Here is a 25,039-nt window from a genome sequence, read left to right as displayed (position 1 = left end):
GGATTCTCTATGTATAATATTATGTCATCTGCAAACAGTGACAGTTTTACTTCTTCTTTTCCAATTTGGGTTCCTTTTATTTCTTTTTCTTCTCTGATTGCTGTGGCTAAAACTTCCAAAACTATGTTGAATAATAGTGGCGAGAGTGGGCAACTTTGTCTTGTTCCTGATCTTAGTGGAAATGGTTTCAGTTTTTCACCATTGAGAATGATGCTGGCTGTGGGTTTGCACTGTATTTTTATTCAGGAATTTTCCAAAACAAATTGTTCTGCCTAATTCCCCCCACAGCCTAGGAGACAAAGGGACCACCATGGCCAAATAAAGTCTTCATTTAAAAAAGAAACATTTCCAGCTGCTGCATAGCACAGGGAGATCAGCTCGATGCTTTGTGATGACCTAGAGGGGTGCGATAGGGAGGGTGGGAGTGAGGCTCAAGAGGGAGGGGATATAGGGATATATGTATACATATAGCTGATTCCCTTTGTTGTACAGCAGAAACTAACACAACATTGTAAAGCAATTATACTCCAATAAAGATATTAAAAAAAAAAGAAAAGAAACATTTCCAAATTCTCAATCTATGAGCTTGGCTGTATATCCCAGAATGAGAATTATCATCAAATCTTTAATCCTGAGCAGTGGAAACGTAGCTCTGCTCATGATGTGAAGGCGTGCAAGCCTGGGTTCCTACTGTGATGACCCCCCAGTTGTCCCCCCTCCCCTCACTGGCTGTCACCAGGTGGGGGTGAGCTGGGCTGGGGGCACAGGACCTCGCTGTGCATCTTCCCGAAGTTCCTGGCTATGTTATTGGTACCCACAGTGGGGATTTTACAGATGAGGGGAGATGAAGGGCTGCCCAGGTGTCTCAGCATCACAGACTCAGAAGTGGGGCCAGATTGAGTGGCACTGGCAGGCTCTCGACCCACAGCGGCCACACAATTCATCTATTTTAATCGGCCATTTCACCACTTATGCTTAAAGCCACCTGCATGGCTTCTTACCTGAGAGGTCTGCAGGGGTGTCCCACAGGGCTCAGGAACTGAGGCTTGGGTGGAAGGGGGGGCCTCCGGGGTTTCTGGGGGCCACCGGGGGGGCTCTGTGGCCCCTCGCCGCCTCTCCCCCTCTGGGACAGCCTCTTGTAGTCCTCCCGCGCCTGTTTGGCCAGGGAGCGCCTCCTCTCATCAGCTGCCTTGGATTTTCGCACTAGAAAAACAGTGGGGTTTGAGAAAGGCCCTCATGAGCCCACGGAGATGTTTAGAAGAATCAGCACCACAAACGGTGAACAGAACGGACTCTGGTAACAATGAACAGGCACCAGCAATGCCTAGCATTAAAGACCCTAATGCAGGATGCAATAATAAGCTTTACTGAGTGTATCTGCACTTCAGACATTATTGGTCAGAATCTGTTATGTTTGATTTCACAGAAATGCCTAAAGTGTTCCATTACAGTAAAATTTCACTGCATAGAAGTGATTGGATCTGGTAAACATTTTCACTTCACAAAAATTGTCATTTTAATGGTGTTCATTGTGATGGAATTCCCAACATTCTGCAAACACGGCCGCCCCTATTCTCCTCCTGTTGCTTCAAGGGATGACCAGGCAGTTAGGGTGTCTTTGTCCAAGTCAGATGGAAGCTCTAACCCTGTTTCAAACCCGAATCCTCCCAGCATCCTCACACATCCTCTGCTCTGCCTTCATCTGCACTGGCCTCTCCCTAGGAGGATAATCTCTGGGCAGTGCTAACTCAGAAGGGGGCAGGGTTGAGCCATAGGTGTGGGAGGGATGCTGACACATCCAGCCTGTTAACCCTGTGTTCTTCTTATTACAAAGTTAAGAGGTGTTCACTGTTGAAAACTGAGAAAAATACAGAAAAACAAGAAGAATTCCAATAAATAACCGTGAATCCTGCCTCTCCAAGGAAACTAATGTTAATATGTTAACCTGCCACTTCTTTTCCCTCATATACTTAGACATTTTTAAGTAGGGATATTTTTCATACTATTTTAAAATGATTTTTCTTCTCTAAGCTAAAAAGATATAAACACAGTCCAAGGACTTTAAACAGTCTTCCAAAACATTTTTTCATAGCTAAATACCATTTCATCATATACATACATCATAATTTTGATGGTACAAAGATGAATTGAGAACCTTTCTGCTATTCAATGTTTAGATGAGAACCTTTCTGCTATTCAATGTTTAGATGGCTCTGTAGCCTTTGAGTAATAGTTTAGTGTTAAAACATCTCTCAACAACCACTCTAAGTGCTTCCTAGATGGATCATCTTATTCGGTGAACAAACTAGCTTAGTGTCACTGTTATGGAGGCCTCTGGATACTCACAAGAGGCCTGCCACTCCGAATCTTCTTTCCAGCTCTTATAAATCTGCTTGGTTCTCTCTTCGTCTATTTGTTTTACTTCTTCATCTTGTGTTTTCTTCACAGATTCTTTCTTCTGTTTAAAAAACCAAAAACAAACACTGGTGAGGGACTCTGGCAGTTTCCTGCAGTGAGGCAGGCACTAGGCATGGTATGGGCACAAAAATGGGCATATAGATGAATGGAAGAGAATAGAAAGCTCGAAAATGAAAACACAACCTTACAAAATCTATGGAATGCAGCAAAAGCAGTTCTAAGAGGGAAGTTCATAGCACTACAGGCCTTCCTCAAGAAACAAGAAAAATCTCAAATAAATAACCTAACCTACCACCTAAAAGAATCAGAAAAAGAAGGACAAACAAAATCCAAAGTCAACAGAAAGAAGGAAATAATAAAGCTCAGAGAGCAGATAAATAAAATAGAGCTCAAAAAAAATAGAAAAGATCAACAAAACCAAGAGCTGGTTTTTTTGAAAAGATAAACAAAATTAACAAACCTCTAGCCAGGTTCACCAAGAAGAAAAGAGAGAGTACCCAAATAAACAAAATAAGAAATGAAAGAGGAGAAATAACAACTGATACCACAGAAATATAAAAAAATCATAAGAGAATACTATGAACAATTATATGCCAACAAGTTGGACAACCTAGAAGAAACGGACACGTTTCTAGAAACATGCAGCCCACCAAAGCTGAGTCAGGAAGAAACAGCTAATTTGAACAGACTGATCACTAGAAGTGAAATAGAATCTGTAATTAAAAAAGAACTCACTGCAAACAAAAGTCCAGGACCAAATGGCTTCACTGGGGAATTCTACCAAACATACAAAGAAGAACTTATACTGATCCTTCTCAAACTCTTCCAAAAGACTGAGGAAGAGGGAACACTCCCAAATTCATTCTATTAAGCCACCATCACCCTGCTGCCAAAACCAAAGACACTACAAAAAAAGAAATTTACAGGCCAATATCTTTGATGAATATAGCTGCAAAACTCCTCAACAAAATATTTGCACACTGAATCCAACAACACGTAAAAAGGATCCTATACCATGATCAAGTTGGATTCATTCCAGGGTCACAAGGATGGCCCAACATATGCAAATCAATCAATGTGATACACCACATCAACAAAAGAAAAGACAAAAATCACATGATTACCTCAATAGATGCCGAAAAAGCATGTGACAAAATTCAACATCCATTCACGATAGAAACTCTCATCAATATGGGTATAAAGGGAACATACCTCAACATAATGAAGGCTATTTACAACAAACCCACAGTCAACGTCATAGTCAATGGTGAAAAGCTGAAAGACTTCCCAAAGGAAGGAGACAAGGATGCCCACTCTTACCACTTCTATTCAACATAGTATTGGAAGTCCTAGCCACAGCAACCAGACAAGAAAAATAAATAAAATGTAACCAAGCTGGAAGGGAAGAGGTAAAACTGCCACTATTTGCAGATGACATGATACTCTATATAGAGAACCCTAAAGTCATAACACAAAAACTACTAGAACTAATAAATGAATTCAGCAAGATAGCAGGATACAAGATTAATACACAGAAACCTGTTGCACTTCTTTACACTAACAATGACATTTAAACATGATTTTAAAATCACGTCAAAACAAAAACAAAAACCTAGGAATAAACTTAACCAAGGAGGTAAAAGACCTATACACCAAGAACTATAAAACATTTATAAAGGAAACTGAAAATGATTCAAAGAAATGGAAAAATATCCTATGTTCTTGGACTGGAAGAATAAATATTGTTAAAATGGCCATACTACCCAAAGCAATCTACAGATTTAATGTGATCCCTATCAAAACACCCAGGACATTTTTCACAGAACTAGAACAAATAATCCTAAAATTTATATGGAACTACAAAAGACCCAGAATTGCCAAAGCAATCCTGAGGAAAAAGAACAAAGCTGGAGGCAAAAATCTGCCCAGACTTCAGACTATACTACAAAGCTACAGTAATCAAAACTGCATGGTAATGGCACAAAAACAGACATATAGATCAATGGAACAGAACAGAGAGCCCAGAAATAAACCCTCGCACCTATGGTCAATTAATCTATGACAAAGGAGGCAAGACTGTACAGTGGAGAAAAGACACCTTCTTCAACAAGTGGTGTTGGGGAAAGCTGGACAGCTACATGTAAATCAATGAAATTAGAATACTCCCTCAAACCATACACAAAAATAAATTCAGAATGGCTTAAAGACCTACATATAAGACACGACACCACAAAACGCCTAGAAGAGAACATAGGCAAAACATTCTCTGACATAACCCGTACCAATGTTTTCTTAGGTCAGTCTCCCAAGGCAAAAGAAATAAAAGCAAAAAATAAACAACTGGGACCTAACCAAACGTATAGGCTTTTGCACAGTAAAGGAAACCATCAACAAAATGAGAAAACAACTTATGGAATGGGAGAAAATATTTGCAAACGATGCAAACAACAAAGGGTTAATATTCAAAATATACAGACAGCTCATAGAACTCAATATCAAAAAAATAAACAACCCAATCAAAAAAGGAGAAGAACACCTAAGCAGATGTTTTTCTAAAGAAGACATACAGATGGTCAACAGGCACATGAAAAGATGTTCAACTTCGCTATTAGAGAAATGCAAATCAACCACAATGAGCTATCAGCTCACACCAGTCAGAATGGCCATCATCAAAAAGTCCACAAATAATAAATGCTAAAGAGGGTGTGGAGAAAAGCGAACCCTCTTACACTGTTGGTGGGAATGTAAATTGGTGCATCTACTATGGAGAACAGTATGGAGGTTCCTTAAAAAACTAAAAATAGAGCTACCATATGATCCAGCAATCCCACTCCTGGGCATATATCTAGAGAAAACTCTAATTCAAAAAGATACATGCACCCCAATGGTCATAGCAGCATGATTTAAAATAGCCAAGACATGGAAACAACCCAAGTGCCCACCAACAGACGATTGGCTTAAGAAGATGTGATATTTATACACAGTGGAATATTACTGAGCCATAAAAAAGAATGAAATATTGCCATTTGCAGCAACATGGATAGACCTAGAGATTATCATAATTAGTGAAGTAAGTCCGACAGAGACAGACAAATATTATATGATATCACATATATGTGGAATCTAAAAAGTAATACAAATAAATCTATATACAAAATAAAAACAGGCTCACAGACATAGAAAGCATATTTATAGTTACCAAATGGGACAGGGAGGGAGGGAGGGAGGAACAAATTAGGAGTATAGGATTAACAGATATAAACTGCTATATATAAAATAGACAAACAACAAGGATTTACTGTATAGCACAGAGAATTATACTCAATATCTTATAATAATGTATAATGGAATGTAATCTGAAAAAAAATAACTTAATCACTTTGTTGTACACCTGAAACTAACACAATATTGTAAATCAACTGTACTTCAATAAAGAAAAGAAAAAATAAAATATACAAAAATATCTTTTAAAAGCATCCTTTTTGAGAAGGAAAAATATAGAATAAGAAACATGAGTCTTCCTTAAAAAGGGAATTTTTTATTGAAGTACAGTGGACTTACAATATTATTTACTCTGGTAAAATACATATAACATAAAATTACCATTTTAACGTTTTTAAAAATTGTGGTAAAATATACATAACACTAAGTTTACCATCTTAACCATTTTGACATGTACAGTTCTGTAGCCTTAAGTACACTCAAGGGAATTCGTTTTTAACCAAAGAGAAAACTAACACACCAAATCACTTAAAAATTCCTTTGTTTCTTTGAGGACAATCTTCTGAGTGTTCATGAGAAAAATGAATTTACAACTTGGTGCGGCAAGAAAAAGCCTGGTCAGCTGAGTCATGAAACAGGCTGAGGGGCGGGAAAGACTGGCCGTGCTTTGCTCTGCACCACAGAAATCATGGTTTTTTTCTTTTGTGTTTTCCTATAGAAAGATAAAGACTTTCTTGTGGTTAAATTATTTCACCACAAGGAAAATATGTACCTCGATGTTGTGAAACTGGTTTCAATCACCATTAAATCACAGTTAACACAGGAGATGGTGATAATTCATATTATGCACTTCACCTCAGATGCAACGAAACTTTTGTGGTTTGACTGTTTTCACTTTCTTCCTTACATTCTTTTCCTGCTTAGAGCTAAGCCCCCCTTCTTTAGTCAATATTATAAAAACCAAAGAACAGCTTTTGGTGTTTGAAATGACTTAAAATTTGCCATTGCCTTATTGAAGCGGTTGGCAAGCCTGAAATACATCAAAAGTGCTGGTAGAAATTTCTAAGCTCAAACAGAAAAAAATTCAAAGGGAGCTTTGTTTGTCTTCCACACACATATTTTTAAATGATTTTAAATAATTAGAAAAATATAGCTACAATATTAAACTATGCTATCATAGCATACTGTTATGCTAAGGATACTGTTGCTTAGGAAAAGCAAGAAGTTTACAAAGTGAGTCTACTTTAAGAAATATATTAAGTAAACAATAATTGGGGCAGTAGTTGGCTGCTGAGGTGATACTCCAGTGTCTGAGAGAGCTGTGTTTAGTAAGTCTCACTCCCTTTTCATCCACAGTGTCATTATGTATGGGCACAGTGAGAAAGGAGACAAAATTAATGTTTCACAGAGTAATAGCAGATGAGAGCTGACCCTGGCCGCTGGTTTTATTCAAAGCAGCTAGACCACTCAAGAACTTGTCCCTAGTTTCTCGAAGGATTCCTCCATAAAATTCACTTTTAGAAAAGTCTTTACAAGTTGATCTTTACTTTCTCTGTTTAGAAAACCATCATTTCTTCTTTAGAAGTGTTCTGCTGAAGCACACAGGTCCAGGATGAAGGCCAGGGAGTGGAGGGGCAGCAGGGCTGAGCCTGGACGCTGGTCCAGACGCCCAGGGGCCGGGGTGTGGAGCCACAGATGGGCAGATGGAGCTGTCAAAGGTCCCTGACACAAAGCCGCTCGTCCCGGGCTGCTGACGCAAATATTCCCACCAGCTCCCTCATCAGCCCCTCACTCTGTCTCATTACTGACTTCTGTGTCGTTCCTCCACCGTGTCCAAGAGCTCTTGCCTCTGTGCCCTCCTACGTGCCGTTCCCTCTGTCTGGAACACACTTCCCCAGCCATCCCCATCACCCCGCCCTCATTCTTCAGGTCTCTGCTCCAATGTCAACTTCTCTGGCCACCTCTATAAAAACCAACTCCCACCCTCCCTGCGTTCCTCAGCTCCCTTATCCTGCGTGATTTTCCTGCAGAGCTCTTAGGACCTGACTTCACACACAGATGTATCATCTGTCTCCCATCAGGAGTAGAAGCTTTCCGAGGGCAGGGACTTTATCTGTTTGGTTCACTGTGTCTCTAGTGCCCACAGCAGAGCCTGGCACGCAGGAGGAACTCAACATAGGTCGTCTGAACGCACACGCAGATCTTCTGTCCTTTCTTCCTCACCTGCCCTCATTTAAAATGACATAATGTAATCAGGGCAGTGTCACTGGGGAGTTCCTTTAGGGGCTATTGCTGCTGTTTTATAAAGAGGCATGTATTACATCCGCGTCTGCACACCAGGCCCACAGCTCCAGACCTCCCCACGACTGAAGCCTCAACGTGCGATCTCTCCAGCTCACACGTGGCCCTGCAGAGGAGTCCGGGCCTGGGTCACCACCCAGCCGCCTCCTCACAGCCTCCATCCCAGCCTGTGGCCCCCAGAACCTTCATTTTACAGCCTCATCTCTCGCTCCACTTTTTCAGACCATCTGTGGGCCAAACCCTACAGGGTTACCAGTCTCTGCCTCAGTTATCCTGAGCCGCATATATGGTAACAAGGCAGTAGGACGGAGGGAGCAGAGAGGTGTCTGTCCGGATGGACCCGGAGACCTGAGCGCCTGGAGACCCTGCGGGCACCGTGGGCACAGTGACCCAAGCAGTTGCTCAGCGCAAAGGGACAGGCTCGAGAAAGAGTGAACACCTAGGGAACCTAATGTGAATTCACGATTTCCGCCAAGTTTCATGCTTCGTCTATCTCTCTGAAATCAGTCTCCCCAGCGTTTGCCTCTGTCCAGGACGCAATCTGGCGTCAGATCTTCAGGGAGGAGTCCGATATGTCCTGACGAGCAGATACGTCCTGGCACACCCTTTCCATGATACTCAAGACTCTCCAGAAAAACAGGTAAAGATGCACAGCTGTGCTCACAAGCTTCTCAAAGATAGAGTTCACAGTCTGCTGCTTAATTTCATTTCTGCATGAGGCTAATAAAACAATTTGTGAAACATTAGTGGAACTGGCTCTGCACTTAGCCCCTGAGACGGAAGGTAAGTCTTTTACCTGGTGAAATCCATATTCCTTCATACGACTGATAGAATCTGCCAACATTTGGTGAACATTTCTTGAGGAACTGGAGGGCAACTGAAAATTAAATGAAACACATTTTTATGCCATTTAGAGCTGCAGTGCAATTCCAGAAGATAATCTGTTAATGCTTCCCTCATGTCAATGTTCCCAAATGCTGCCCGCCCCAACTGGATCCACCCCTTTCCCACCAGCAAGTGAGCTCCTGAGCCTATCCTGACTGAGGGAGCGGGTATATGAAGCCCCAGCCTCTGCACTCAGTAGGGTTAGAGATGAATCACTGTCCAGCAGCCAGGAGCTGGTGGTTTGCTCATGTCTTGCTCCCAGCTGGCCCCAAGGTCCCTGGGATGACTTTAAGACATCAACACTACTCCTTAATCTCAATTCCCTTCTTTCTCTCTTAATCCCTGCTCTACCCCATCCCGTGTTTTAGGTCGGACCAGAGAAACGCCTTAGTTTTGGCCACTTAACTGCATTCACCTCTCTCCCATTCTAGGGCTGGAGACATACCTGGAACACCCAGTGCCTGGGAGCCCTGCCCACCCTCCCTGCCCGCTCACATCCCCCCTCTCCCCCTGCTTCCCCCACTTCCCAGTTCCGGATCTAGGCTTCTGCTGCTCTAGATGGATTTCCTAGGAGCCAGCTCCTGCCAATGGGGTTCCCAGTTCTGCTGCCTGGATTCCCTGGGACCATCCTTGTGGGCCACCTGCCAACCCCTCTGGCTCTGTGACTGAGCTGGCACAGCACACGGGCGCCTCGTAAGACCAGGTCAGTTACACCGGCCCCCGTCACCCGGTCCCTGGCCTGAGTGCAGTCTGGGCCAAGGCCAGCATGGCAGCCATGTGACCTGTGTGGCCGATATTAGCCACCCTCAACCTACGGTACCACGACTCATGAGCCTCGTGCCTGAGGACTCCTTCCTGGATCCTGGCATAGATGAGAAATTGCCTGCAAAGTTTCAGCCAAAGGTCAGTACCAAGATTCAGTGTGGAGCACAGGGGGTACTTTAGGGTCACTTCTATGCCATGAAACGAACCATCATGGCTACCTCAATCCTGCCCCTGCAGTTTGGTGCCCATGTGAATAATTATCTCCAAAATAATGCAGGTGATAACTGGTATTGGCCACTTCTATCCGGGCCCTTAAAACCTCCTTCACATCTGTCTCCAGGCCATTTCCCCCTTCTTTGGGCTGGAATGGTGACAGCAGTCATGCTACTAGAAAAACAGCAGAGCCTCCAAAGCCTGAGTCCCTGAATGGCTGTGTAGACCTGAGCCTTCCTGGACCAGAACACCCATCCTGGACGTTACAAGGGAGAAAGATGAACTTCCATGATGTTTTGACCATTGCCTGTTTGGTCTATTCTATCTTAGCTGATAAAGCTGGCAATCGCTGGCGGCCCTGGACTCCAGCTCTCTGCTGAGGTCATTTACTGATCACGGGAGTACAGTCGATGCTGATTTCCCTGATGGCTGAGCGTCACTGGAGCCTGTCCTGCCCAGGCTCTGCATCAGGGCCTTAGTAACTATTATCTTCACTGCCCATAACATCGCTGAAGGAGGGGCAACATAACGCCCATCCTCAGGTGAAGGAACTGAATCTCAGAGGAGTTGTGCAGCTTTCTGGGATCACACAGCCAGCCTGTGCCAGAGTTCATGCTTTTTCCACTATATCAATATTGTCATGATAGGGAAATGAGTTGCAGGTCAAAAGATTTCTTATACCTATTACTTGGCAAAGTAATGAATCCTATAGGTTTCACAATTGCTACTTGCCATATTCTGTCTCATTTTTTCCTTATTCTGATATTATAAAAGGATATGTAGCTGCCCTGCATCTAAAGCAGAATAGGACGATAACCAGTTCCTCTACTGATGAACAGATGAGAACTCTTCCAACAGCTTTTGTATAAGTCTGTCTGTTCAAAAGTCCGAGATGGCTTTGAAGGGCTCAGGCTTGTGGTCTCTGAATACATTGCCACTATAAGAACTGTGAACTTTAAAAACAGGCTCACTCTCCCTTCCCTCAATGATATAAGATATGTGGGGCATCATTTGGCAAAAAGGATGTTTCTTCTGTGCTGAAAATTAGGAGGCAGGTGACTGTGCTCCACTGATACCTCCTCAGGTGCTGTAGACAGTGCTGCAGCCCCCGCTTCTCCACTCATGTGTTTCAGAGGGACCTGGGCTTTTGCCCTAGCAGAGCTTTGGACCAAGGTTTCATCAGCAGCACCTCCACCACGATCAGCTCTTGAACAAACTCTTAGTTGTTTCCTGAATTAGCGTCAGGCTAATAGATATCTGACGTTGCTCTTCTAAGTCATATATCCCAAAGTGTGGTCTATTTTGTCAAGCATTTTCCCCCATCACTTGCCAATTACCGTCCTCTGCTTGGACATAACACCTTCAACACACTGTACAAGTTATTCTTTGTCCCTTAGAAGTATTCCTTCAATGGAACTATCGATCTCATGTATACACACAAAAGTGTTTTCTCACCACTTGCTTTTTAAGAAATTACAATCTGGATTTTTTCCATCATCATCATGTGCCCTTTCTCACTAGCACTTTCAACATGCTCACTGCTTCTTCACTTGTCAGATATTACAGGGTCATCAATATTTTTAAAAGAGCTCAAATCTAAGCACAGATGCAGGAACAAGAAAATTTTCAGGACTTGGTGCCGGGGACTGAAGGGACCTCTGTGACCGTCAGCACCGCCTACCGGTGCCACTCAGAGTTGACAGCCTTTCCTTGTCTGAAGGTTTAGGTTTTGTTTTTAGTACATCAAAGCTCACAAGTTGGTTCTTGAGTAGATAAGATTTAGCATAAACAACTGATTAATTTAACAACCACCCCAGAGATCAGTACTTCTATTCAAATCCTTCCATGTGTCTAAAACATATTGTCAACTCTAAAACTATTCACACGTACTGAGAACCGCATTTATAAAAATTCTCATTTTAAGGGTGAGCAAAGATTCGCTCTTATTCCAAAATGTTAAAATAATATGAAGAAGTTAATCAAGACTTGCGTAGAGCAGTTCATTCAGATACACTTACATGCTTACGAATCCACAAAGCACACCATGTACAATGGAACAGACTGAAAGCAGTGTAAGCTAGATCTCCTTTACTAAAAAACAGCCAGATCCATGGCTCAAAAGTGATGATTCACGATGTCAATACCAGAAGGAGACAGCCTCAGGAATAGCACTCTGAGCATCCCCAGCTCAAGGATGAAGAGGCGTCCTGAAGAGGGTGCTGGGCCCTCTCTGAAGCTTCCGTATGACGCTGGGTTCCAGGGAATAGACTCTTTAACTATTCCAATTTGCAACACAAGGAAGGTTGGAAAACTACCCACTTCCCTGCATAATTTTTTCTTACAAAGAACTTTCAAGTCCATGCCCCATTTGACCTTCATATCAACACCATAAGGGTATCAAAGCAGGTATTATCCCTTTACCAAAAAGGTAAGGCGACCTGTTCATAGGTAGGGAAGCAGGGGCTGAAACCCTTGCCCTGCTCCTTCTGTGGGGTGTCCCGGAGAGAACATCTGTCTGCTCTCGTGCACAGAAGCCACGGCAGTCCCCTCCCACCTGCTGCATTACAGAGACTTCTGCAGCTGCTGAAGTCCTATGGGCAGAGTTAAAGCTATTGTATCTTCTTCATATTTGTTTTATTTAAAAACGAAAACTGCCATAGAATATTTATGCAAAAGCTCCAAAACAATAGAGAGAAAACTTGGAAGCCAATGACATCACAAGCTAGTGGACTTCCTGCAGACACCAAGTCAGAATGGTCCTCTCCAATCAATGTGGACCAAGGAGACCTGGGAGTGGAGCCCCTCCACAATGACCAAAGGATTTTATAAGTATATATAAATTACCATTAAACTTAGAAGTATGGCCATTCAAATCTATATAAGCAATGGGTAAACAAAAGACGCTGCCAGCAACATCAATATTATATGGTTACAAACTGTATTTCCTCCAGAGACTATGTGTCATGTGAGAATTATTCTAATTATATTCACTTTTTAAACTGGTTTGAAAAATGGTTCATTCTGGCTTCCAACCTAATATTCACTCTGTTTAAAAGTAGGACTATACAATCAAACAAACGTCAAGAGCCTTTGGAATAAACAAGAAAGCTCCAGTGAACAGAACATTTTTAGCGCTTATATTTTAATGGTGAAGAAGAAAATGATGAATTAGGGCAGGGGTCCCCAAACCGCAGGTTGCAGACTGCTAACGGTCCCTGGCCTGTTAGGAATCGGGCCACACAGCAGGAGGTGAGCAGCGGGGGAGCGAGCGAAGCTTCATTTGCCGCTCCCCATCGCTCCCCATCGCTCACGTTACCGCCTGAGCCATCCCCCATCCACCCCCCATCCGTGGAAAATTGTCTTCCATGAAACCGGTCCCTGGTGCCAAAAAGGTTGGGGACCGCTGAATTAAGGGGCTAAAATCAAGAGTTTACATCTGAAAACAAACTGCTAGGTTAAGTATTGGCTCATCCTGATCTTACACCTCTTAAATCCATGGTATTCCTTAACAGACTGATGGTCAGAGTAGTAACCTCTGTGAGGGCAAAGATCACGTCAGCTTAATTAATTCACGATACCTGGAGCCTCAGCAAAGAGAACAGTGACTGGGCACTTAGTAGGGCCTCAATAAGTATTTGGTGAATGAATGAACACACTATATATTCATGAACACGTTCTCAATCATTAAAAGATATTCAGTCTAGTTTTAACACTAATAAGAGAGACTTAATTTAAATTCTCCAAAAATCGATGGCCTGTCCCCACACTTTGCTAACCAGGTCGCTGGAATAATCAGATTCCTATTTCTATTCTCAGCCATTTTAAGTGAAAAGGGAATTTCCCAGTGATGACTATAATAGTAAGCTTTTGAGCATACTGGGGTTTAGCATTTTTTTTTTCTTTCTTTCTAAAATAGTGAGAGAGGCAGAATAATGAAACTGTGCTTTGATAAAGTGACAAAGAATAATAATATAGAGAAAGTGGAGATACTTTCCTAAAGCCAACTAGACTAACAGGATGAAAAAGGGACATTCAATTTTACTGCTGAAAATATGTTGTGTGGTCCCTGTGGAGAGATTTTACTGAAACATGAATTAGGACAACGGAGACCTTAGGGAATCTTTTCCCCATTTCTCTAACATTGTTCCTAGCAAAATCTATGCACAAAGACTACTGGAGAGTCCGACTTGAAAATACAGTGGACTCTAGTATGATGTGTAACTTTATGGCACCTCTTTAAATAATGCATTAGTCTTTAGCGCCTGAGTTTATTCTGAGCAGAGCAGGGCATGGAACTGTCATGTGCATGAAGGTCTGTCTGCCGGCAACGCACCTCACCCACGACTCCTCCAAGCGATGTGCGAACAGCAGAACTGGGCAGTAACAACCTCAGGAAATGCAATAATCAGAACTAATAAGGGTTGTTAGGGCAAAGTGTTTCAGATATGAAAGAGTTTCAGAGGCCGCTCTTACAATTTCACCACGGAGATACCTGATACATGATCCATGAAGGAGAAAAGGAAGACAGCAAGAGAAATAAAGTAATTGTTAAATATAAAGTTTAAGGATATTATAAATATTTATATATTTATTATATTTATATAGCTGTAATATATATAAATATAAAGTATAAGAATATAAAGTATAAGGATAGTAACAAAGGATTGTTAGGAGAGTAGTCAAAGAGTCTTAAAAACATGGTTGATTTGGGAAGTCTTGACGTAACATAAAATAGGAGCCTAACAAAAAATAATAATAGAAAATAGTATTTACATATATATTTTACTCACATCCAACCCAGTGATTTGTAGCTACTGTAACCTCCATTTTTCAGACCAGGAAACTGAGCCCCAGAAAGATCAGCAAGGCCCCGCAGGGTTCCATATTTTTCTTCCCAGCATGCTACTCCAGTGAGTCGGATAAATGACTCATCACCAACATCACGTGCATCACACAAAACGAAGTTGTGTTACCAACTTTGTAATGTACAACTCTCAACACCAGAACGGTTTTTCTCTTCTGTAATTCACTTTATATGAAGCTTTTAATGTAACATACTACTTTTAAAACTCCAACAGCTTAAAAGGCTTTTAAGGGCTTACGATTCTGTGATTCTATCTTATATAAAAATTTATTCTACAAACTACCATGAAATTCTATTACAGTTACACAAAATCTACTTGGGTAATTGTGTAACTCTCTGATTACGGCTCTTCTCTTGAATTAATACGATGAACACGGTTAATTCCTCGTCTGTTTTTACCTGGTATACACGGTACTTTAATCTCTCACAAAAATAATACTGAAATGCTTCCTTCATGTATACTAGGAGGGAATATACATCAAGAGAAACGGTTACTGGTTTGGGATTATCTCTCTTTTTTCTTCACATTCAACTCAACCCTCAAAATTCCACTTGCATTTCAAGAATACATTTCCCCTTCTGTTTGCAGTGGTTTCCTCATTATTAGTGTGACCCCTACTCCCTCTGAGGGACTGGCAACATGTCTGTCTGCAGACAAGAGCCAGCCATCCTGCCACGGCTCCACCAGGCCCTGGCACAGGGCGTCTACCCCTCGGTGCGGGGCAGGGTTCTCCACCCGCCTACTCTCCTAGGTTAAGTCACCTAAGGAGCTGTGCTATAATACTACTTTTCACTCTTAATAGAAAGCCTGTGCCACATAGAACCCCAAACTGTGGTTGCTATGTAGAAGCACCTTGAGATGAATAAGGGTCCAAAAGCAGCAATCAAGCATATTCTCTTCCATTCTCTTCAAGTGGTCTGATATCAGTCTCTTGCTTCTGAATCTCTCCTTTATGAAGGCAAACAATCAAAATCCAGTTTTAGAGAACTGCTGGCTTCTGAGTAGACAGCAAGCTTAATAACTTCGGTTTGGAAGGGATGAAGGAGGTAAGGAAGAAGGAAAACCTAAGTGGAAGCCTTTCATTGTGTCTGAACATCATTATCCAGGTGCCCCTTCACTGTTCTCTACTGAAGGGAACATAATGCTATGAGTTAGAATAACACCTAAAAACACAACTGAACACTACCACAGTTTCAATGTCAACTTTACGATTAAAATGCACATTTTAGTGGCATGTTTTTGTTATCAGTTATAGTGAAATGACAGATGTAAAAGCAGGTGCCAGAGCCTTGGGGCAGTGTGGGAGGTGTGTGTGTGTGTGTGTGTGTGTGTGTGTGTGCGTGTGTGTGTGTGCGTGCATGGTAGAGGTGGAGAGGTGAGAGGTCTCATCTCTAGCTCCATTTGGTTAAAGAAGATACTATGTATGACAGGGAAGACTCTTGCTCAAGGGTTTTTAATCTGCTAGCTTCAAGGTCTTTTTTGGTTTTTTTTTAATGCTTTGAATTCCAAATACTTGCGTTCTAATTTTTTTTTAATCTCCTGGTTTGCAATGTGGTCCACTTTGAAGGCCATTTCTGTTAAAAACAAGTAATTCTCTGGAAATAAAAATCTAAAAGTGAGCAGATAGTTTTATCCAAGGTCCCCTTTGGGGCAAGGACAGTCAGTCTACTGATGAATGAGTCCCCAGCCTACAAATCACCTGACACAGAGACACACAAGGGCTTCTCTTTTAATTAGCATCCCACCCACCACCCTCAAACCTGTTCTTTTCCCTCCCAAATTCTCCTGCAGGAAGGGGTTAAACACTGACTGCTTTTGGAGGGCTGTCCACACCAAGGGTCCCTAAGGATCTCTGCTCAGCAGACAGGTACTCCTAGTTCTTACCCAGACTCCCCCAGGGACGGGCGCCTGCTCACACAGTGCCTCTCCTGTCCTCTTCTCTGGCTCTTATTAACTCCTCATCAGACTTGTCTCTGCCTGGGAATGGCCTCTGCTTCCCACCCTGCATGTCTCAGAACATGGCTGGGTGACAGCTAAACTCTCATATTTACCATCGCCTCCCAGGGCACAGGCTCCCAGCAACACTGAGTGCTTGCTGTGATCCACTGAGAACCAGAACACTCTCACTAGATACTAAGCAGAACATCATTTCTGAGTTTCCCAAGTGCTACCACTGCCGCCAAAGACAAGGAAAGGGCAGGTATTCTGTAGAGGGCAACAGCTTCCAGAAAAGAAGCCATGCAGGCAGCTCTAACCTAGGGATCATTTCTGTCTCCTCAGATTGCACCAGCCACTCAGCCTCCCTCTGCCTCTACCTCCTCATCTGAAAAATGAAAAGGACCAAGCCTGGGCTCATGGTAAGAATAGCATCTCACAACTGAAGGACTTCAGGGGCAATTCTTGCTGTTTCCATCAGATGATATTAGGCAAGCAACCTCATAAATTTTTTTCAGCTTCCTTTGTAAAGAAACAATGTGGCTAATTTCATCCCTATTTTATAGAGGGAACTGATTCCTGTAGGATGTGGCCGCAGGTCACAGAGCTGCTTCTAAGGATGGAAACCTCCATTCCCAGACTAGAGGTATTCTATGTCAGCTGCACTGTTTCAAGGTATCTGGTACTTAATTGGGCAGTCTTACTTTTGGTTATCCATTTGTTAAAATGAAAATTTTAAGTTAACATAAATATATTCTTAAGAAGTATTTTGTAAAGATTATCCTCAGTGTGTAAAAAGATGCTGAGACTGGACCCCAAGTTTTCCAAACCCTGAGGCAGGCATCAAATAACTCTTCTCAAATCCCCCAGGTTTGCTTCTTGTGGATCTAAGGGTTAAGCAGAAATTCTCTACCCTTAGAATTGGGACAAATCTTTCACTGTTCTAGAAAAGATCTCCTTGGATGAAGCCATCTGCCAGTAAAGATATAAAATAAATCATTGTCACATTGGTATAAAATAATCCAAATGCAAACCTAAAGATTGGGCTGTTTACTGTTCTGGTTCCATGGAGGGAAGGGTACAGGTCTCTACAATTTTTTATATGTGAGAAGATTAAGTAGACCCAGGTGGGTCAAGAGGTATAGTTTCCAATCTGGGGGTGGAGGGCTGTGGTGAAAAGCTGAGGATATGCTAGCCAGTTGACTAAGGAGGACGTAATATGTACTTTATTTCTAGAAATGGGGCTGGGTTAACCTCGGCCCTGTACTGCTGGGCTTGGACCTCACACCCCTGCCTAATTCCTGCTTGGATGTGAAAGTCCAGCCCTGGTGATGTGATTTTTCCAGTGAAACTGCATGGAAACCCTCCTTAACAGCCATAAAGACATGAGAAAATATTCGCCTTCAGGCCACACAGGCATGGGTGTTGTTTAGGATCACCAGCATTTAGAGCTGGAAGGCTAGGAGGAGTCATCTCAGCAAATAGATTCCATCTCGAGCGCTCGCTCCCGGGAATGAGCACGGAGACATCTGTGGACAGGACGCGAGGGCGCATGTGCCCTCGGTTGGGGGAAGGAGAGCTGCGATCCATTAGTGATGTCTGCCCAGGTGTACGTGCGTAAGAGGTCTTAAGCTTTGTGTCTACGTACCTTTTAAAAGCCTCTCATTTTATAGATAAGAAAAAACGAAATCTTGCAGACACAGAGTGAGAATGAAAGCCCAGTTCTTCTGACTACGTTTACCATGCTTGCTCTCATTATGTTACCACAGAGCAAAAACCTACCATAAGTCCACAATCCCTTATTAACAATTCTGAAATCCAACAAGCTCTGAACGTACATAACTCATATTGAGGGGAAAACCTGACTTGGACTAACGTGAGATCATTTACAGTATTTACAGTAACTGACTGCAAAGTGTAACCAAACCCTGCTGGGGACACTATATATTATACAGTATATACACAGCATTTCTTTTATAAAATCTGAAACAATCTGAAATCTGAAACGCATCTGGCCCAGGGGTTTGGATAAGAGAGGGCAGGCCAGTAGTACTGAGTCCACCGCCTATAGGGTGTGGCAGGTAGAGTAGCCCCCAAATGTCTACACCCTCATCCCCCGGAACTTGTGTCTGTGTTATGTTACACAGGAAGTTTGCAAGTATTCATTATAAGCTACAGACCTTAAAATAGGGAGACTTTCCTGGATTGTTCTATTGGCCTCAACTAATCACATGAGCCCTTAAAAGCAGAGAACTTTCTCCAGCAGGAGTCCGAGAGATGCAGCAGAAGGTCAAGTCTAGAATCTTAGCATCTCTCTAAATTCTAAGCAGGAGAGAGACTCCACCCGCCTTTGTGGGAGGGGCCACACTGGCAGCACGAGAAGGCAGGCAGGCAGCCCCAGGACTGTCCCCAGGCTGATAGGGCTCGCGGTGCCTCATTCGCCAATGACCTGAATAAGCATGGAAGCGATTCTTTCCCAAAGCTTCCAGATAAGATCCCTTCTCAGCCAACACCTCGATTTCTGCCTCGTGAGAATGGAAGACCCAGCCAAGCCATGTCAGATTTCTGACCTGGGGGCTGTGAGATAACAAGTGGGTATTCAGTTCATAGTAATTTGCTACGGCAGCAACACAAAACTAAACAGGACAAGCCTGATTCCTCCCCCATGATACAGCCTCTAGACACCTTCCCAAAGCGCCTTCCTTCCCCGCGTCCCACCCAAGCTCTGCCCGGGTCAGGCCGCTCCCTCCCTGGACCCGCTCAAGATGCTTTCACTCACTTTCCACTGACACCCTGCTGGCCCCCAGACCTCCCCCTGCCAGCCCCGCCCTCCCCAGGCCAGCCCCGCCCTCCCCGGCCAGCCCCGCCCTCCCCAGGCCAGCCCCGCCCTCCCTGGCCAGCTCCGCCCACCCCACCAGGAACTTGACTCTGTCCTGCCTCACTGGGTGCAGTGCTTTCCAGGGGATGTCCCTTCTTTCTCCCAAGTCCTGAGACACCAAGACCCAGTCGGGTGCCTCCCTTATGGCCCCGGAACACCTATCACTACACGTATGGCGCCCCTGACGAGCCTTAGCTCACGGAAGGACCGATTCACCTCAGTGGGCCTCACCGTGCAGGGTGCTCGCAGGGCAGGCCGGGTGTAGGACACTGTCACGCAGACCAGGCAAGGCTTCGCGTGTTTCTGGTTAAAATAACCCCTTGGAGTTGTACTGGGATTTGCAGTTTTCCAAGCATTTCCAAATATATTATCTCATGTAATTTTTACAAAATAAACCATGAGATAAAACAAGGCAGGTATTTTTAATTCCCAGTTTTTACAGGTGAGAAGACAGAAGCTCCAAAAGGTTCTGAGGTTTGTCCGCTAGCCCACGTGAGAAACCCTGCCTCACAGACTCAGTGCTGCCACGCGCAGGGCAAACGCCGCTCTGAGAATCTGGCCGAGGCAGCAGCAGGGCCACATTGCGAGCTCTGGGGACACTGCCGTGGATCCACCCTGGCAGGTGTCCAGGCAGTTAGATCCCATTGCGTCTGTTTCTCCGCTCTCCTCTTTCTCCTTCTCCATGTTGTCTTACAGAAAAAAGTCTACTGTTCAATTTGAAAGCCAACAACATCTGGGTCTAAAGCACTCCTGCTTTGGGGGCACAAAAGCAAAACCTCTCTTGCCAGCAGTGTGATGGTGACACAATCATACTTGCATTGTGTTGTAAAATGAACTAAATCCATGAGGAAAAGCTTTGTGAACGCTAAGTCAAATTGTGTGTGTATCAAATCAACTTACATCTCCACCTGGAGGAGCATGAGAAGTCCTTGATGTTTCTAAACCAGACTCATCTTCTTTAAAACCAGCAACTCCTCCAGCCGTTCGTTCCTGTTTATGCTGATGACACAACCACACCCCCAGGCATCCAAGTTTGGAAACCTGGGCTGTGCTAGAAACCTCACTCCCCTACCCACTGGGATGCCCGATCAGTTCCTTTCAAAATATGAATCTGCTTAGGTCAGCCCCTTGCTCAAAAATCACTGACAATTTCCAGCTGTTTTTGCACAAAGGGTCAGAACACGTAAGTCGCCCCCAAGACCCTGTCCTGTCTGGCCTTGCCCAGCCCCTCACTCTGTCATTCCCTCTGCACTCCAGCCACCCCGTTTCCAGCCACACAGCCCTGCCCAACTGTCCCTTTGCTGGAACCTCCAGCCCTAGGCAACCTCTGTGGTCACCTCCAGCTCTGAGTCCCCTGCAAAGCCATTATGCACGCCCCAGTAATGCTCACGTCCTGGGGTGAGCGAGGCACAGAAACATACCCCAGTCCTGGAGCACTGCCATCGTTTGAAATGACATTTTATGTGAAGTCTTTCCCTGTTTCCTCAACTACGAAATTCATGACAGCAGTGATTCTATTTTCACTCCTGCATTGTCATCTCAAGCCTAGCACATGATGGGTACTTGTTCACTGCATGAGTAAATCAATCAATCTTGGGATCTTCTCCTCAATGTACCTCCCACTTAACAGCCTCCAAGAGGTAAAGAGCACACACAGCGTCATAGAGCCAGAGACCTAATGGAAGCCACACAGCTGCAAATCCCCTGTTAGTTCTCAGGGTAATTAAATTGTTGGCAGAAGAAATACTTCACCATATAGTTTCATTATTCTTCCAAACCATAATCCAAGCCGCAAATTACATTTGAGCTTTTTAAACCATCTGACCTAAGAGAATTCATCCTAGTTTTGAGTATAGAATGCTGTTGTGTTGAGGCAACAGCTGTTCCACAATCCCAGGCAGAATCTACGAAGCCAAGAGACACTGATGCTTGGTCCTCAACAAAAGGGGAGACCCATTAGGACAAATCTAGGACTCGGAGGTGCCAGTGTTACAGGCAGGCCCAGCAAACCGCTGCCCGAGCGCCAGACCCCGCCCCAACCATCCTGGTGAGTAAAGTGGCCATAGCCTGTGCACACCTGCGACAGAGGCCACAGGGCCCAGAAGCTCCATGGTCCACCATCTGGCCCTTCAAGAACGAGTCTGCCGAGCCATTATAGAAGGCACATAACACGGAAAAATAACCCCGGAAATGTCTTAAAATGCACAATTTTATATCTAGAGTTCTTTCCTCACACCTTCTCCCGTGGAAAAGGGTGCCTTATATTGTTTGTGAAAAAGCAGGTGAGCCAAACCCCCGAATCTCCCAACAAGGAATAACAGCAGGGCCTTCAAGCTGGGAGGGATTTTCCCCAGAAAAGCCAGTTTAGGATCCTGACGCTCAGTGGCCCCAATACCTTCATCTCCCCCGTCATGAAATTCCGCACATTTACAGACAGGAAAGACTCACGGGCGTTTTCTCCTCTTCTAGGGGTGAAGCCGGCCCCCGGCCGCGCCCGTGTCCCCCCTCTTCTGCCGCCTTCTCACACACGCTCCGAGGCTCCCGGTCACCTGGTGCCCGCACATCGGAGGAGTGTGACTTTGGTTTCAAGCTGCTGGTGAATTCTCTGGACTGAGTTTTTCTGAAGAGAAACAAATGTGGAATTATCAAAAACAGTCTTCAACGAAGACAGCTTTCCCAAAGTAGAGGTCTGCATTCAAATTACGTGGAAACCAGTAATAGGTACCATTTACTGAGCGCTGATGGTAGGCTGAGCCCTTTGCTAGGTATTTAAAGACATTAACTTAATCCTCATAACAACCCTTCGAGGAAGGCGCTGTTATCCTTGCTTTGCTGTAAGAGGCTCAAAATAATGGTATCACTCATCCAAGGCCACGCAGCAGCCAGGACTGGAGCCCAGGTCTGCCCGGCTCCTGGTTCAGAAGCTGAACAGCCAGAGCACACGGCCCTCGTGTCATCAGCAGCAAAGAGTCCCTTTCTCTCCGTGTGCCCACTTACGGTTGTGAAGTCACAGGACTGCGGCACGGAAGAGAGGCCCACGTGTCTGTTCCTATTTCCCCGCTCGCACGGGGCTGCCAACACTTCGCAGAGGCCACCCTGGCACCCAGCACAGGGGACCCATCCCCTGCCTCACTGCTCCCACCCAAGTTACCTTCCTGTCTCTGCAGTTGATTATGTCGCTTCCTCATTCACCACCTCCTCACTGTCACAGAATAAGGTCCAAACTCCTAAACCTGGCCTTCCAGGCACTTCAGAGCACGGCCCCCCTCACCCCTGTGCGCCCCAAACAGGCAGAAGGACTCACCATCACCCAAAGCGCCATACATGCTCCATCGAGCGGTCTTGATGACCCCTCTGCCTGCATTGTACTGCCTGACCTTCTGTAGCTGGAAAACTACTTACCTTTCAAGGTTCACCGCCGTGGATCAGGATTATGGGCTCGGGGAACCCTCTGCCTGGCCTTAGTCACAGCGCACACCACAGCCTGTCTCTCCTCCTGGACCGCAAGCTCCTGGTCCGTCCCTGAGCTCCCAGCACCCAGCACAGACAAGGACCCTCAGGCCCGCTTCCTCGGGGGCCCCCGGAGCCTGAAGCCCGAGGGGTCCCCGTGCCTCACCCCCTCCCACAGCTGCACTGTTCCAGCGCGAGGCTAGGGAAGCCCGGGGTCACTAGGGAACCACCTCCACGCCCAAGTGGGAAAGCGAAACAGCCGACATGGTGGCGCTGTGAAAATGAAGGGAGTCGCCGGAAGTCTGAGGAACTTTCCAGAAACTGGGAGTCACCGTGCGCCCTCAAGTCCCACCTGGCCCCCCACAGTGTCTGAGAGCGAGGGGCCTCGTGGCCCTGTTGTGTGGCGCCTGGCCAGTCCCACGGCCCTGCGGGTTCATACCTGAGCTCCCGCACCTCCTGCTCCGGCTTCAGCCGTGCCCCCTGGGCAAGGAACTCATCACAGAGCGCGTCGTAGGGTTTATCGAGGTGGTGCTCACCCATCACCCACACCCAGACTTCCTCGTCGGCTCCCAGCTTCCAATGAACCGATTTGCCGTTGTCTGCAGGCAAAACAGAATTTGGATGAACACGTATCTTTAGCCATGGGTTAGGATGTTTTCCATCATTAAAGTATTTAAAAGTCAGATGAGGCAAAGCCCGTCCAACCCGCTCAGAACAAGCAGCATTCCCAGGGCGGTGGCAGTGGGCTGCAGTACGTTTGTTTTAAAATATGATGCATGTGGTGCCCCTTTTCTAAGTGAAGACACGAGATGGGAAGAAAGCAGGCATTGTCTGCATTATCTTTAGGGTAACAAAGCAGCATCAGACACCAGAACATCTACAGCCTAAGAATCTCCCTGCAACCCGGCTGCTCCAGGGCTTGGGGTGTCCACTACATTTCTAGGTTTCATTGCTGAGTACAAGGCAAACACTTGAGAGTCAGACCGGCTTTAGTCTAAATCCTAGCCCTGCCACTTAGCTGTGTGACTTGGACAAATTATTTAATCTCCCTAAGCCTCAATTTCCCTATCTGCAAAATGGGAATACTAACATCTACTCAGGAGGATGGCTGTGGGGAGGCGGCGACAGCCATGCAGGCAGGTCCCCAGGTGTCTGACACATGACACATGACGGACTCTCAGGAGAGGCTGGCACCACCGTCCCTCTGTGCTGTTGACAGACGGACGTGCCAGCTCAGAGACTCGGGCCAGCCCGTGAGAGATGACACGCCCGAAGTGTGAGACGCGGGGAAGCTACTTGAATAACCGTGTTTATGCCTGGTCCCAGCAGGGGTTGTGTTACATTCTCTCTAGTTCCTGCTCCTCAGATGTGGCCACACAGGTCATGTTCCCTGAAACCTGGGACGGTGGACCATTCCCAGGAGAGGGGGTGGGCAGTCCTAAACCTGAAGGCCCCAGAGGGGACTCACCAGGGCTATCATGGTCCACGGCTGGTCAAGATGCCTGGGCCTGAGGACCCACACTAGCCAGTGGTGTTGAGTGTGTGACACGGGAAGCTGCTGGCATGCAGGCCGGGCCGTGGCCATGTCACAGGAAGTAGAGGACGGTTTCCAATGAAAGCATCTCTGTCCAACATGCTGTGGACTCACGTCCTGCTGTTGCCTCAGGACACATTAAAAAAGCAGCTGCTCGGGGCCAGTCTTGCTCTTTCTTTGGGTGCCTTCCACCTTCCTCAGGACCACAGAGGTGTTCTTGGGACAGTGCTCTGAAGAGGATATTTGGAGGGGGCAGGGTCACAGTCTTCACCACAACAGGAGCCAAACTTTCTGTGCCCACAGGTGGAGCAGGTGTGAGGGAGGGTCAGTCCCAGGTGAGCCCTGGGGGCTGGGGGGCCAGGGGAGGCCCAGCCAGCTCTGACTCTTTTGAGGAAATGCCCGCTGGTTCATTAACCGTGGAAAGTTGGCAGACCTCACAGACCCCCTTTATTACCTCTCTAGGGCAGCTAAGAATATTTTCACTATGCCCACCTCTCAACCTTCACCTAAGTAACCGTCTAACTGACAGTTTTGGCAGCAGGAGGAAGGTGGCCGCAGAGGAGAGAGGCCAAG

General features: G+C 45.3%; 1 protein-coding gene across 2 annotated transcripts in view; it reads right to left on the bottom strand.

The window, feature by feature from the left end:
* Nucleotides 1-25,039, bottom strand: part of SH2D4A (SH2 domain containing 4A) — a 71,050-nt gene that overhangs the window by 26,843 nt on the left and 19,168 nt on the right. For both annotated transcript variants that reach the window (XR_009698830.1, XM_061177607.1), the window contains exons 3-7: nt 23,372-23,531; nt 21,931-22,102; nt 8,738-8,818; nt 2,347-2,458; nt 1,002-1,203 (exon numbers count right to left, since the gene is read on the bottom strand). Coding sequence is in view for 1 of the 2 variants with exons in the window: in XM_061177607.1 (XP_061033590.1) it covers nt 1,002-1,203; nt 2,347-2,458; nt 8,738-8,818; nt 21,931-22,102; nt 23,372-23,531 (727 nt within the window). In the remaining variant the exon portion in view is untranslated. The remainder of the gene's footprint in view (nt 1-1,001; nt 1,204-2,346; nt 2,459-8,737; nt 8,819-21,930; nt 22,103-23,371; nt 23,532-25,039) is intronic.

This window comes from Eubalaena glacialis, chromosome 20 (genome assembly GCF_028564815.1).
Source record: "Eubalaena glacialis isolate mEubGla1 chromosome 20, mEubGla1.1.hap2.+ XY, whole genome shotgun sequence".
Lineage (NCBI taxonomy): Eukaryota > Metazoa > Chordata > Mammalia > Artiodactyla > Balaenidae > Eubalaena > Eubalaena glacialis.
The sequence above is the reverse complement of the archived record's forward strand: the minus strand, read 5'-3'. Positions and strand labels throughout refer to the sequence as shown.